Source organism: Pleurodeles waltl, chromosome 8, assembly GCF_031143425.1.
Source record: "Pleurodeles waltl isolate 20211129_DDA chromosome 8, aPleWal1.hap1.20221129, whole genome shotgun sequence".
In the NCBI taxonomy this organism is placed as follows: Eukaryota; Metazoa; Chordata; class Amphibia; order Caudata; family Salamandridae; genus Pleurodeles; species Pleurodeles waltl.
In genome coordinates this window covers 1,340,309,679-1,340,325,706 of record NC_090447.1, presented here as the reverse complement: position 1 = coordinate 1,340,325,706, position 16,028 = coordinate 1,340,309,679, and the positions used below count along the sequence as shown (strand labels likewise).

The 16,028-nt window shown below is 40.5% G+C and overlaps 1 protein-coding gene across 4 annotated transcripts in view; it reads left to right on the top strand.

Annotated features, from left to right (window-relative positions):
* Positions 1-16,028, top strand: part of GRIA4 (glutamate ionotropic receptor AMPA type subunit 4) — an 892,311-nt gene that overhangs the window by 859,791 nt on the left and 16,492 nt on the right. For 2 of the 4 annotated variants that reach the window (XM_069202354.1, XM_069202349.1), the window contains exon 14: positions 11,877-11,991. The exons of the other annotated variants lie outside the window; for them this stretch is intronic. In XM_069202354.1, the coding sequence (XP_069058455.1) occupies positions 11,877-11,991 (115 nt within the window). The remainder of the gene's footprint in view (positions 1-11,876; positions 11,992-16,028) is intronic. 4 annotated transcript variants of the gene reach the window in all.

Below are 16,028 nucleotides of genomic sequence, written 5' to 3'. Positions count from 1 at the left end.
GATCCCTTCGCTATGTCTGCTACACTAAAGTCACTGACTTTTATTAAGAGGTTTTGACTCTAAGGGCCTTATTAAGACTTCAGCGGACAGAAAAGGCCGTCCAATGAAGTCCCGCGGTCAGGTTACCACCAGTGTGGTCCCCTTCCTGCAGGCTCTATTATGAGTTTCCTTCTGGCCCAGCGGGAAACAGCCCACAACATTGACGTTTGGCAAAGAAGTCAGTAAAAAGCATGACGGGGCTGGCCATGGGGGCCTCTGCACTGCCCGTGACAAGTGCATGGTCAGTGCAGGGAACCCCTGCACCCCGTCTCCATGTGCCTTTACATGTCAGTGCTACCACCATGTAATCGTGGGGAGAAGGGACTCGTAATCCCCAGGGCATTGCTGCTTGCAGCACTGCCCTGGCGCATTATGACCGCCATCACCGCCAGCCCCTCCAGTGGAGGAGAAGTGGCGGTTCTTGCAGTCCAACCATGGCGTAACTGCCACTGTCGTAATGTGGCTGTCGGACCGCCACATTGGCAGCGCTCTGACCGCCACCACGTCCCTGGTGGTCTTAAAACCGTCATCATCGTAATGAGGCCCTAACTCTTAGGTCGAGACTGTACTTTGTTAGTAGTACTCTTTTTTCATTTTCTTGGTACTGTGGCAGTGCCAGATAGCAAACAATACGGATTTCTTTCTACATTCACATTGTTTCCAATTGAGGCAAAGGAACAGGAAGTGATTTGCCAAAGTAGCCAAGTGCCAACCTGGGATCAAACTAGGGTATTTTAGGTATAAGACCCAAACACAAGCCACATTTACTGTCTGAGATCTGCACTGAAAAGGGGAAGGCATAAACCAGATATGCTAATGTAAACCTTTTATATGGATTGCATAGAAGGGCCTGCTATGGTTGTCGCAGAATCCAAACTAGTGAAATAACCCTAAGTACACAGTTAATGCAAATTTTGGTGTTCACCAATGAGACATGTATTACTCCTGGAGCTAACTCATAACCAATACTGGAAGCACTTAAAAAGAGACATTTTGATGTGTCCCATGACTGATTTAAGGCAAAAAACAGGGATCTACATTCAGGACACAATATTCCGAAATGTGGCTGGATGTTTAGCACGACATGTAGCAGGAATAGCAAGGCTGCTAAAGACATCTTGAAGCAGCAACCACTTTTACAGTATTTAGGTCCTGATGTACTAGGATTCTATTTGCAAAAAGTGGTAACAAACTGTGCTCTGACATTCGGTAAGTGGGATTATATGTGCTAATAGGTTGTTCACAAACTTATGATACCCAGGGGATTCGCAGAAAGACCTGCCTAATCAATATTCATTAGGCAGGTCATAATTTCCAAAACCCTGCGATTGGGTGCCAGCACAAGATCAGCGACCTTCAAGGAACAGCAAACAGGCATCCCAGTGTTTGCTTTCCCAAATGCGTTTTTTTTAAGCAGCGCAAGTTCCTTATAGGAACCAGAACTGCTTTTTTGTTTAAAAAAAAAAAAAAGGTTTCTTGCTCCAGAAAACTTCAGAAGAAGCAGGCAGTGGTCCCCTGGACTACTACCTACTACTCCTGAGGCTGCCAGGCCGATCCTCAAAAAGGAAGGGGAAGGGGTCCTAAAGAGATATTTCACTTAGTTGATCTCACTTGGGATTTAGTTAGAAAAAATGATATTTATATAGCAATTTATTATTTGTCTTTAGGGAATAAGTACAATTAGTTAATAACAAATCATGAATGTCACTATCCTTAAACATAAAAAGGACTTTATACTTGTACATGTATAGCAAACCCTAGCAACAGGTTTGAATGTCCATTTTCATTCTTATAGCACAACCACATGGGATCATTTTTCAACAACTTGTTACCCACTCTGCAAATTCTAAGTCCATTTCATAGCTGTAAAGAAGCCCCTTTTATCTACAGAATCACATTTTATTGATTTTGAAATTATGACATTTGTATCTGAGTGTAATAATGGGAGTGGGATGAGTCCTTACTGTCTTCACAAAAGCGTTCGCCCAGTGTAGTCAGTTACTAGACATGCCAACTACCTCAACTCCTTGCCCCAATTCTTCTAATGGTTTTGGGCGTATGCCCTGCCTCAGTATATTGCCTCTTCTATTTTGGAGCAGTGATTTGTTACCCTTCTCTATTCACTCACAAGTGGCACCTTCTCTGAAAGCCAGTCTGACAATGTCAGTTTTAGCCAATAGTCAGCTGATTCCAACTAGTTTTCTTTCACCACATATCACTATCTTAATGAATATGAAGCAGTTCTTTCTCCCTTTCATGAAATGCAGCACAGCAACTACACTTGCTGCCCTGTGATCCATAAAAGATTAGTAAATATGCCCTTAAGTTTAGAGATCCCTACAGTTTGCTGTTTGGGAGGTCTAGATTGACATACATTTCCAAACTTAATTTTTTAAAGGTATTGACTTTGGTAGATGTATTTATTATTACATGATAAAATAGTTCTGTGCATTTGCGCTAAATACCCTGTTTTTCTTACCATATTGATATCAAACATGAATCAGTCCACATTTTTAAACTAAAGGACATGAGTATACATACCCATTCATCTTTACTGCCACTAGCTTAACTCTACAAACTTCAAACTTTGCAAAATATTTTTAGTATACTGCATTATAAATATATTAAATACATATATTTTCAAAATATTACTGTTCCTTTTACATAGAGACATTGCTGCATACAATATACACAAATAGATTCCAGCTATCATAACTCTGCATTATATTTCTGCAGCGTAGTTTGGTTGGCAGTTTGCCTACCGCAGAGTCTTGAGTTTTATGTTGCAGATCAAAGTGCTTTCTTTTATCTGAATTTTACAGCTTTTAATTTCATTTATCCCTTCACTCAAGATGGTGGGAGCCTATTATGTCCCTGTGGCTCTGAACAGGAGTTCAGAAAAAGTAGCTGTTGGAGCCACGTCTAAAGTCCTGGATGCAGGTGAAGATGCAGGGCTTCACAGCAGGGCTAGCCCCAGAACGTCCAGGTTCCAGGCAGTAAAGCAGTCCTTCCAGGTACAGCAGCAGTCTGTCAGAGTGCCCAGCAGGTCACAACAGCAGGCAGTCTTCAGAGAGTCCCTCTGCAGGTCCAGTAGTGATCTGAGAGCCCTATTATTAAATCCTGAAGCCCTGCTACTAGAAGTTAGGAGTTTCCAGAAAGGTTATTTGAAGTTCCAGGAGTTTTCTGCCTTCCCTGCCTTTTCACGTAGCTGGTGTCACTGACAGTGCAGGTTATAGGGCCAGATTTACAAAACCCTTGCACCACCAGAGCATCACTTTTTGTGACGCTCCGGAGGCACTGTGCAGTGCCCCACATTTGCAAGGCTGGGCCCCTCCAATACAGTTTTATGCATCAGAGGGGCATGCGATGGGTGTTGCTGCGGGTTTTCCACCGCAACACCCATTGTTTTTGATGCTGCCCCAGATTTACAAGAAGTCTAAAATCTGTTGCAGTGCCAAAAACAAATGCCACCCCAGGGGTGGTGTTAGCATGGCACAATGAAGAGAAATACATTTATTCCTCCTTGTTTTTGCTTTTTTCATGTGTGCTGCATCCTGCACACATAGTCAGAACAAAAGGCCATGAATGATTGTTTATGTGCAGGGAGGAACACCTTCCTGCACATAAACAATCAGTCCCCTCAATGCAGGCACCCTTGCAGTATAGTGTAAGGATGCCTGTGTTGGCAGCTAAATTTAGCGTCGGCGCAGGGGGAAGCACAGGGATGCGTTGTATTTTAGTAAATATGGTGCATCTCTGCGTTTCTAAACGATGATGCAGCGCAGCACTGCAAATTTTGACCAGGCGCCGCACGGGCCACTTTTTAGTAAATCTGGCCCATAGTGTGGTGGCAGAGCACAGTCTATTCAGGTGCAAGTATGGCTTTGCTTAGCTCCCCCGCGATCATTCCAGTTCATGGACCATTCAGGCTCCGCTAATCCCACTGTTGTGAGACTGTCTGAAGGGAATTGACAAAGTCCTTACTGTCAATTACACCCAGTCATGTGACCTAAGACAGGCTGCAGGCACAGAAGGTTAAGGCCACTAAAATGCCAACTTTCTAAAAGTGGCATCTTCAAACTTGTAAAGATAAATCCGACTTTACCATTAAGGAGGGTTTATCATTACAAGTTCATAGATACCAAACATGATACAGCTACCACCTCTGGTTTAGGAATTACAGCTTATTAAATATAAAAGGAATCCTCAATGTTATCCTATCGGTCTGGTAGGCCCCACAGTAGTAAAAAGGGAATTTGAGAATTTTTTTACTACTAGGACATATAAAACGTAAAGTGTCCTATCTTTTAATACACAGCTCCCCGACACATGGCCTACCTTAGGGGTGACATATGTAAGAAAAGGGGAGTTTAAGGCTTGGCAATGGGTTTTAAATGTCAAGTTGACATGGCAGTGGAACCAGGCTGCAATGACAGGCCTGGGACATGTTTTAAAGTGCTACTTAAGTGGGTGAACAGTAAGTGCTTCAGACCCACTGGTAGCATTTAATTTACAGGTCATGGGTATATGGTATACCACTCTACAAGTGACTTACGTGTAAAATAAATATGACAATTAAACCATGTTTAGGGAAGTGAGCACGAGCACTTAAGCACTGGTTAGCAGTGGTAAGGTGCACAGAGACCTATGGCCAACAGGTACAAATCCCCCAATAATTAGTAGGAAGAAGGCAAAAACTTTGGGGGTGACCCTGTAGCGAGGTCCATTTCCAACAACTCCCATATATAATGAAAGTGTTTAAAGTGTACAATTTGCTCACATTTTTAGCATACTCCCAGGGGATTCTGTGAATCCTCAAAAATGTATCAATTGTCTAAATTGTGATCATACGTTGACAAAGTGTAGGTTCACATATATTTCAGCAAAATATGTTGTTAGAGTCTGCCAACTTCTCTTAAACCGATACTAAGTTTATCTTTGGCAGTATAGGCGGCACCAACTCTTGGATGTATTTTATGTAAATTAAATCACTAAATGCATTGTCATATCATACAGTGAAATATATACTTTCCAGAAGAAAAGAGATAATGACTTCCAAAATTAATGTAAGGCTGGAAGGCAGTGGAAAAGGGGAAGTGTTGCTCATGGACGAGATTAAAATATTCCTTAAAAATATTCAAAAAATTTATTTTAATATTATATTGAACATATATCCAATGCTTTAGTCATACAGGCTAGTAAAGTAATTTTTTTCTTAATCATAACCAATCATTCATGGTGCAGACTCTTGTGATGGGGCTCTTGAAAACTCAATATGACTTTTTAACATCCATCATATGTATAACGATAAGTGTACCTTAGTGTACACAATGTGTTAGAAATGGGGTCTTCGGTTGGCAGCCCCTGTCCAAGCAAGGACCCTAACTCAACTAGTCAGGTTAAGTCACACACAATCCAAATCATCCTGTGCCCAACCTCTGGTAGCTTGGCACTGAGCAGTCAGGCTTAAATTAGAAGGCAATGTATAAAGTATTTGTGCAATAAATCAAACAACAACACAGTAAAGCACCACAAAAATACACCACACAGTGTTTAGAAAAATATTTATCTGATAAGATATAGGTCAAAATGATTAAAATGCAATAAGTGAATGTTGAGATATCACTGTAAACGTGATATAAAGTGTCTTAAATCTTTGAAAAACAAATCAATGTCTCTTAAAAACAATAAAGGTCTCTTGCAAGCACAAAGTACCTGGTTTGCATTCAAAATCTCCAGAAGGGACCACACAGGAGGCGATGCGTGGAAAACGGGGAGGTGTTTGTTGGTTTCGCCCCTTTGCACACCGACTTGCGTCGTTATTTTCCACACAGGGGAACACTTTGCGTTGATTTCCGGCATGTGGATTTGGTTCCTCTTCGGTTTGCAGGATTTTCTGGCGCCCCGGGGATGGTGCTTGGAATCCTGGGCTTGAGGAGCAAAGTCACAAGCATTGAGTCAATCCAGTGGGCGTTGCGTGGATATTTCTCCCGCACGGCAGGCGCTGTGTTGATTTCTCTCTGGAAGTCGGGTTCGTCGTCCCAGGTCGGCTGTGCGTCAATCTGGTGGGCCGTGTGTTGAACTTTTGTTCGCTACGCAGGCGCTGCGTCGATCTTCTCCTTGCAAAGTCGGGCTGCGTTGTTCCGGTTCGGCGTGCAGTGAATTTCTCATGCGGGACAGGCTGTGCATCATTTGTAGCAGGCTGTGCGTCGAATTTTCACCGCACAAGGAGTCCAGTTGCAGGAGTAAAGTCTTTGTGGTCCTGAGACTTCAGGGAACAGGAGGCAAGTTCTATCCAAGCCCTTGGACAGCACTTCTCAGCACAGCCAGCGAGCAGCAAGGCAGCAGGGCAACAGCAAGGCAGCAGTCCTTCACAGAAAGCAGACAGGTGAGTCCTTTGGGCAGCCAGGCAGTTCTTCTTGGCAGGATGCAGGTTCTGGTTCAAGTTTCTTCTCCAGGAAGTGTCTGTGAGATACAGTGTCTACCCCAAGAAGTGTCTAAAGTCTGTGGTTTTCTTCTTATACCCATTTTGGCCTTTGAAGTAGGCTTACTTCAAAGGAAAGTCTCACTTTTTTGTGATATCCTGCTTTGCCCAGGCACGGCCTCAGACACAAACCAGGAGGTTGGAGTCTGCATTGTGTGAGGGCAGGCACAGCCCTTTCAGGTGCGAGTGACCACTCCTCCCCTCCCTCCTGGCACAGATGGCTCATCAGAATATGCAGGCTACACCCCAGCCCCCTTTGTGTCACTGTCTGGAGAGAGGTGCAAACAGTCCAACTGTCAAACTAGCCCAGACAGGGAATCCACAAACAGGCAGGGTCACAAAAATGGCTTAAGCAAAAAAAGTGGAATTTTCAAACACACAATCTCAAAACCAACTGTACTAAAAGATGTATTTTTAAATTGTGAGTTCAGAGGTCCAAAACTCCACGTCTACCTGCTCCCAAAGGTAATCCTAACCTATGAGAGATATAGGCCTTGCAACAGTGAAAACTGAATTTGGCAGTATGTCACTGTCAGGACATATAAAACACATTAGTATATGTCCTACCTTAACCATGCACTGCACCCTGCCCATGGGGCTACCTAGGGCCTACCTTATGGGTGTCTTATATTTAGGAAAAGGGAAGGGTTAGGCCTAGCAAGTGGGGACAATTGCTAAGTCGAATTCACAGTTTAAAACTGCACACACAGACACTGCAGTGGCAGGTCTGAGACATTATTACAGGGCTACTTAGGTGGGTGGCACAGCCAGTGCTGCAGGCCCACTAGTAGCACTTGATTTACAAGCCCTCGGCACCTCTAGTGCACTTTACTAGGGACTTACCAGTAAATCAAATATGCCAATCATGGATAAACCAACTAACAGTACAGTTTACACAGAGAGCATATGCACTTTAGCACTAGTTAGCAGTGGTAAAGTGCTCAGAGTTTTAAAGCCAACAAAAACAGGTCAGGAAAAATAGGAGGCAAAAAGTTTCGGGATGGCCCCTCAAAAAGGGCCAGGTCCAACACAATGCATTTATAAATGTTGTTTTGAAATGTTTTTATACAGTAGTAATCCCTTCATAGAACTAACACACACATATCTTGTCAGTTCAAAGCAAGGTTCTGAGCCTTGAGCATCAAAAGAACAGTGGTAGTAAACAAGTTGTGTATAATCCTGTGGGATGTGAATGAGTGTGCTGTCAGCTTCGGTCCTTCCATAATAATCTATACATTTGTAGTTGTGCTGAAATCACAAACTCCTTTTGTAATGATGAAGAAATAATAGAATGGTGTTTCTCTTGGACAATACCATCATAGACCATACAGAGGGAATTTGAGCAGGATCTTGTGCCATAGGCCACCCATCTTTGGGAGTAATCTCTGCTAATGGCCATTTCAAAATCAGCAAAATGGAAAACAAATAGATGAAGACGCTGAACTGAAGTTCTGAATCGGAGCTTTGCAGTGTTGTAAAACAGTACTGTGGGTTACTTAGTCATAAATTTTATGATCTTCTGCTTTGTTTATAATGTCAAGTAAACCTGTGGTGGCCGACTAAATCAAATTCCAGGCACTGTGGTATCATTTTATGATGAGTTATGGTAAGTCAAATCAAATGTACCGTATTCTATGCATAAATGCAAGTGTACTTAGCCAGTGCATTTATAAATGTGATTATGTGCCTTCTCGAATTTAATAGAGGTTTTAAGTATTATTGAAAATTAATGTGAGTTAAACCACAAACTCTGACAAATGTGAGGTAAGACTGCCACTCAACCTATTGCGCGCACCATAGTTCTGATTCTCTCATTTTGAACCATCTGTTTAGTAAAGAAGGAATGCTTGTACTAATATACGCTTCTGTGTTGCTTGTCATTACGGAAGATGCTACAGCAGAGGTGTGTCTCTCTAATCCTTCAAAATGCAACCTATCTTATCAAGCCTTGAACAAATATCCCTGAATGAGAAGTGTTATTTTTAAATATCCATGACATATTTGATAATTGTTTCAAGGTTCTTGATTTATGAAAGATTCTTTAGAGCATAGATGCTCAATTTTCAATGTTCTGGCCATACATTATGTATCTTTTCCCTGTGAGTAGCTGTGGCTTAGTACAGACGTCCTCCCTAATTTCCGGGAGAAACTCACACCTACTCATGGAATTTCACTATGTAAATCAGTCCTTTACAGTCTTTGAAATAGATTCTCAGAAGCGAAGAAGTAATTTATTAAATCTAAGTAGTATTCTACCGAGTTACTTGTGCCAGAGTTTCAATTGCCTATGGAAAGGTCTGTGTTCTAGGATTCACACTTGCATCATGTCATCAAGACACCATGTGTCCAGTTCTGACTTTCATCTACAAACTAATGCGTTCAGGGACTTGTAGTTTTCTTTATTTGAACCTATTAGACTGATGCACCTGTAACAATGACTTATACAAGAGATTAGGAGTGAAAAAATGGTTTCTTGTAAACAAGTGGTGCCAGTAAAAAGTACTGCATGACCGCTCAGTCAATTACTCTGTTTCTTTGTATGGAACACAAATGCATCCCTCCCATCATGAGAGAGAAACACTGACTTATAGAGAGACACAATGGTGCATCTTTTGGATTGAGTGTTCGCCTAACCTACACATATTATTGATTTTTTTGGTTTAAATCAAGTTTATAAAATGGTTTAATGAAGTGTTCTGAAAAAAACTGCAATAGAAATCTGAAGCTAGACTTGTTTTTATATGGCCTTCTATTTGTTACTTAAAATTGCAATTAATTGTTAGGCTTAGAAATGATAATTACATTGATACTAGGGTTTTCCATCAACATCCACTATTATCCCACATCACTCTTGATTTCAGCGTCTTTATTGTGTTGTGAAACGGTGCGTCATTATAGCTAATAACTCGGCTAAATAACCCTCTCATTTAATATTCTCTTTTTTGGAACTTTATCTGCCAGCTAAAACCAATCAAATATAATTGAAATACTTTATCAGGGATTCTTGCATTGGTTTGGATAAATTAGAATCGTTTGGGTAATCCTGATGCAGTTTCATTACGAGAAGCAAATGAGAAAGAGGATGAATATATTTTAGCAGCCAGATACTGCAGACATGTTTTAGCATAGTACTTAAATGCAGCTTGACTTTATATTTCCCTTTAACTATTAAATCAGCAAAGCAGTTGTCCTACTTGCAGTCATATAATATGAATCACAATTCAGTTTAACTATAAAACTGACAGACAGGCTGCATAGACCTGGTTTGCACTCAGCATTGCATCTCTGTGCTTGAAACTAATGCAAGCCATTAGCTGTAATATTGCACTGAATGGTTATCAGACTCAGGTATTTGGATGAGATGAAAATGTCATTAGAAAAAATATACGTTTAAACTTTTTAATTCTTTATGGTAATCAAACATCTACTCACATGCTTGCCTGTGTCCCTCTCTGCTGTCCTGTTCTCTCGTTGCGCCTGCACACACAGGGGCGTATTTACTGGAATGCTGGTGCAGGGCTACACAGCAAGTTACCTCGCATTCCTGTCCTTTCCCCCTGCACTGGCGCCATTTAGGCAGCCTAGTGCCAACACTGGCAACCTCTGTTGCGTGCAGGATTGTTTTTCTGCACGGAAACAGTCCATGGAGTCCTTTTCCTAATTTTATGTGTGCTGCATAACACAGCACACATAGAGGAAAAAACGAAGAGAAATAAAGATATTTCTTCTTATGTACGATTTTGACTTGTAAATCTGGAAATGTGTCAAAATCCATGTTTGTTGCGTGGGAAAACACACCTCCCTGGCAAAAAGTAAGGCAACATAGCAACTTGTGCTGCCTTGAATTACTTCATATCTATGAGGCCATGAAAATCCACACAATGTGGCTTTGTGTGGCCCTATACATAAGGTTCTGCAGTCTGCGCCACTGGAGCATCAAAAAAAAGTTATGCTGCCTTGAATTACTTCACATTCATGAGGCCATAAAAATCCACACAAGGTGGCTGTGCGTGGCCTCGTAGATATGGTTCTGCAGTCTGAGCCACTGGAGCATCAAAAAAGCTGATGCACCGGTGGTACACGGGACTCGTAAGCATGCCCCACAATGCGCCTTCTGTTACAAGGTGAAAAAGAGCAATAGCAACAAATGCATAAATCACAAAGATTCTGCTGTGAGTAGATGTGATTTACCTTATTAGAACTAAACTTGAATTGCAGGATGAGCTTGGAGAATTCCTGGAGTAAGTCACAACAAAATATTTGTGAACCAAGCCCCTAGAAGTGGCAGGTAACCAGACAGATTTGCACAAATCGGGATTAATACGCAACAACATATAGAAAAAGCTTTGTTTATCGCCCGATTCAGAAAGCTTTTTTCTGTCAATAATCACAATTGTCACTGCAGGATGGAATTTTGTAAAAAGACAATGACTCAATCAGTTGAATGCGCCCCACATTCATAGCTGGTTTTCTGTTTTGTAATTAGTGAAGACCTGGAGATTCCTGTCCATACTAAGAGCCATTCTGTCAGTGGCACAATAACAGAAACAATCGTTAGTACCCACAGGCTGTGAACTGTCAAAGAAAGGACAGATTAAAGACATCTGAACAGAGATCCTTTATTTAATTAGGAGCAAAATTAGCAAAGCTATCTTCCAAGAATATGCATGTCCTATTCATGGAAATCATGGTGTAAATCAACTATGTTTACAAGTGGAATTTCCACTATTGTGTACTGGTAGTGAAGGAAATTCAACCAGGGCTTAGAAGAACTTCTATGAACTAAACCTCAGACAGGGGCCATAAGGTTTACAGAGAGACTTTTTGCACCCTAATTGGCAAGAGTATTCCCAGATGTGGGTCCCTTGCTTGTTGGATTCAGGCTATCCTGACTGAAGAGGGGTGATACCCCAGACTGGGGTTGAGTGTTTGAAAAGTTTCAACACTTCGTCCATCATTTTATTTTGGTTTAACTACGTTTATTATCTGACAGAAAAAATCTTGCATTAGGAGATCCATACCTTATTTCATTTACTTTTAAAATTTGACAGTGGAAAGAGTCGCTTCACCATAACAAGACTTTTTTTTTGTTTTTCCCATCGTAATTTGAGATCATTTAAATGAATCACTTACAATTCCCTTGGACCGCTGGTTGATAAAAGGCTAACAGTAGTGACAATGGAACAATATAAGATTCCAATGTTTTTTAAATATTACTATATTTCTGACATTTCAAAATGAGAGGTTTATTTAGCAGTTGTAGCAAGGTATTGAGAGACTTTAAGCGCTCGTTCCGTCTAACATTTCCATTAAGCTGTGCCATATCTTACAAAATATGTTTTATCGTTTCAAGAAATGATGTTAACCTCGCAGTTTTAAAACTGAATGAACAAGGCCTCTTGGACAAATTGAAAAACAAATGGTGGTACGACAAAGGAGAATGTGGCAGCGGGGGCGGTGACTCCAAGGTTAGCCTCAATGTCACCAAAGCGGGTAAACAGTATGTCAAGTAACCGGAGCATCTGCTAGAGCGTATCTATCAACACCCTCTACTGTCATATTTTCAATTTGATCCACTCATGACACTCCTACAAACAGAAGTATGCACTTACTGTCAACCCAGAAATATTTGCATATGTTTAATTTGAATTAGGACCATTTATTCGAATCTGAGTGGAGCAAGAGGGGGTAGTTGGAAATAATTTCCTAAAGGGGATGGTTATTGCTAGTCTTTTACATTCCACAAGAGGATATAGAAACATGAGGTGCTGGTGGGAACAGGACAAGTTAAATGACTAGAGACAAAGCACTGAGAGAGTTTTGTGGGGAAAAGGTGGGTTTCTTATGTCATCCAATGATCATGCATGTTGGAAAATGTGATTACCTACTTTGTATGCTAAATAATACTGTGCAACATAATCCATGTTCTACAAACTTCTTTTAAATATCTGTTTCAGAGTTTCATCATTTGCAACAAATGTTCTCTGTATTTGTAAAATTAGATTTTTTTTTTCAGCATTGTTATATTTATTGCTGTGATATGTTTTGAGTACCTCACTTACAGGTCCTGGTTGGTTTTTGACTTCCTCTAATTGCTTTTGGCAATGGCCTTTGGTCAATTACATAACCAGGCCTCTGAGTGAGATAACTGGTGAGTGTCTGAGAGAGTATCCTGCATAGTCAGTCACTTCCAAGTGATGTCCCACGCAGAGTTCTGTTGCACAAGTTGATCCCTAGCTTGTTAAAGTAGAGTTTTAAAGATGTTCCAGACATTTGATTTCATTTTATTTGATTTGCAGTTAATTAATCCCTCCATTATTTCAAGTTCGAAATCAATTGCACCATGAGGTCATGAACTGTCCTTTGCCAACAAGATATTGACTGATAACAGCCATTGAATGCATGCAAGGGTGTTCTAATGTTCAATGCACGTTATGTCAAGGCATGTTTTGTACTTGTTTGTGATGCACTACTTTAGACATCAACATTTATTTTCTTTCTTAAGGTGCACCTTTACATTCAGTGAACGTGTCAGTAGGCTAAATCTTAAACAGACTTCCAGCTATGTAAATATATGTGTGTGTATATATATATATATATATATACATATATATATATATATATTTTTTTTTTTCCTAGTGTGAGCCAAAATAACATTATTGACTACTTGAAGTCCATAATGTTGCTGAAAATTCATACAAATTCAATAATGGCTTTTCTGGCTTAATGTACATGTTTCCATTACAATGATGGAGATTTGCTCTCTGACAAAAGTATTTGGTAGGTTACTTACCAAAATTTTACAGATGCATTTTATAAAACTAGCCATTGATGACAGTGTTTTTGTTCGGCAGTTCCTGAGCACTACCTTGCCATCCAAGGTGTGGACTATCTTATCTAGGAACATTCAGCTAGAATTAAATCTATCATGACTAGCATTCAGGACCTTTCCATTGTAATGAGGTTTTTGCTATTTGGTAAAGATCCTCAAATAGATCATTTCCCTATCAAAGTAATATGAACAGGAAAACAAAACTACATTGTTTAAAGATTACATGAATCATAGTAAGGGTGTAGATGAGCGTTAAGCTAGAAGTTTCATCAAAATCAGCAAGAAAAGGGAAAATGTCTCATTAAAGCCCAGGATTCCCAAACTCCAAAACTCTTAAGGTTGGTTATTTTTTCTTTGTCAGTTGATGCCTTGGTGGGTAAATGTGCGGCACAACACTCCTCTATGCTGTAGGTTGTGTAGCTCACACATTATTTTTCTATGGCTCACATTTTTACTGGGTTTTCATCAAAGTAGTTCGCTTGATCTTTTTCAGTAATATCAGTACTCTGCTGAGCTTTTCTAATACAATGATTTATTTTACTGCTGTAAGGCTTAAAGGCTGCACTGTGACAACATGTGAATATACCTGGAGAATTTTCTCAAGGAGAGTTGTGTAAGCTTATGTATGGTAACATCCGGTTACCACATAACCCCTGCAGCACTCCTGCTTGGTCTAACATTTCTGTCAAGGTACACCGTTATCTCTTCTGGTACCTTTGCAGCAAAATAATCAAAACCCCATGGTTACTGACACTCCTTCCTAAGGAAGGGTTTTGCTGTCTGTGATGCTCTGTTCCTTGAAGTATGGAAATGTTACCAATGGTCTCTAATATTCTGATGGAGCCACATTGGAAAGGTTGCCTTCCTCCTTCATATTTCATGCAGATGTCTTCCTGGAGATCTGTAGTATCTATAATACCTAATATATACCTGTAGTATCTATTAGTAATTCTCTTCAGCTAAACCCGCAGATTACATCTGGCCTTACTTGACTACAGCATTATTAAAGAAGAATTGGAGCATAGGTTTGATGCACTTCCTCCAATTCCTAAAGCACCAATTAGGAATGTGTATCGGAAGAAAATCCTGAAAGGTTGAAGTCCCCAAGCATGGCCATTAGGCTGAAATTGGAACATAATATTTTGATTGTGGAAATAAAGATGAATGGTAAATCCATCAATATGTTTACGCAATTAAATCGCAGAATCAAGGAGATCGGGCAAGGGTGCATGAACATGTTGCTTATGTTATTCAACTGGTGTTGCAACAGTTCTTCCAAAATACTATACTAATCATGGTTTTTATTATTTACTTGTGTGCTTCTTTTTCACATTTCAAACGTTATGTGTAAGGAAGTGCGATTCTTCCAGTCCTTCATGTGCAGTCAGTGCTTTTTTGAGAATACAAAAAAGCCTCGGATCCTCCAAGGTTTCCACATTATCTTAAAAATATACTGGATTCTACCTTAACAAAATATGATACACAATTCTCAATTTTTTCAGGTAAATCTGCTTATCATATTAATATCCTATGCATCTCAATTTATAGCAGCAGCCATCTTCATATGCCCATTGTTGGAGCATACCCATTGGCTGAACCTTGATGCAGCAACATTTAGATTCTCCTTGTAGGAGGTCTACCTAACATTTTAGCACTTCTTTCTTCAAGGTGAGATAAGGCTTCCTCGTTCATTGTATAGGTTATTGAGAGCCTAGTGTGGGGCAGCTCTGCCTTTGTGTTCAGTGTTGTACAGAGATTTTACCTTGTTTTAGCTCTGTGTAATTGTGGTTACAATTAAGTAACATCTTCAGCGGTCCAGGCACTGTGCGTGGAGGGCAGAGGTTACAGTACATTAAACACGTTACCCAGCCCTCACAGGCCCCTCCCACTTCTTCTTTTCCATTGGATCTCTTGCCCTGTTCACTGGCTTCCTGATTTGTTTGGGTTATTAAAGTTACAAAACAGTGGGAGTTCGTTGCCCAAGCTCTCTCTTACTTCCTTTCTTGCTAAACCAGAAGGAGATGTTTGAGCTGGTAGAATCCAAGTGAGGCTGGTCTCAGAGTGTTTGCTCCCTAACTTTCAAGGTGTATTTCTTGACGTATGAGGATGGTAAATCCCTAATAGGTGCTGGACCATGAGCCTTAAGGGATGCATCAATCTCTAACTTCAAATTCTCTTCTGGGAACTGCAAAGACACCATCTTACTCCTATCTGAGGTGTAATTTACTCCTGAATTTTCAAACCCCAAATCACATAGCATTTTCTATGAAACTCAAGATGCAACTGTTGCTTACGCAAGGATTTTCAGGAATAAGACGCTGTTGGAAATTGGGTCTCTAGTTAGCACCCTGTCCAAGAAGGGACCACAGTTCTAGTTAGGTTATGCCACAATATAACCTAAAATATCCTGTGCTCTCCCACAGTTAGCTTGGCACAGAGCAGGCAGGCTTAACTTAGAAGGCAATGTGTGAAATATTTGTGCAATAACTGATATAGTAACACAGTGAAAACACAGCAAAAAGACTCCACACAAGGTTAAAAAACTTTTTATGATTTTATCAATAAATTAAGGCCAGAGAATAAATGCATAATAGCGCTTAGAATCCAATAGTGCTCTTACGGGTTACTTGAGGTTGTGCTAAATAGGGGCAAAGTCAAAGTTCAGGCCGTCCG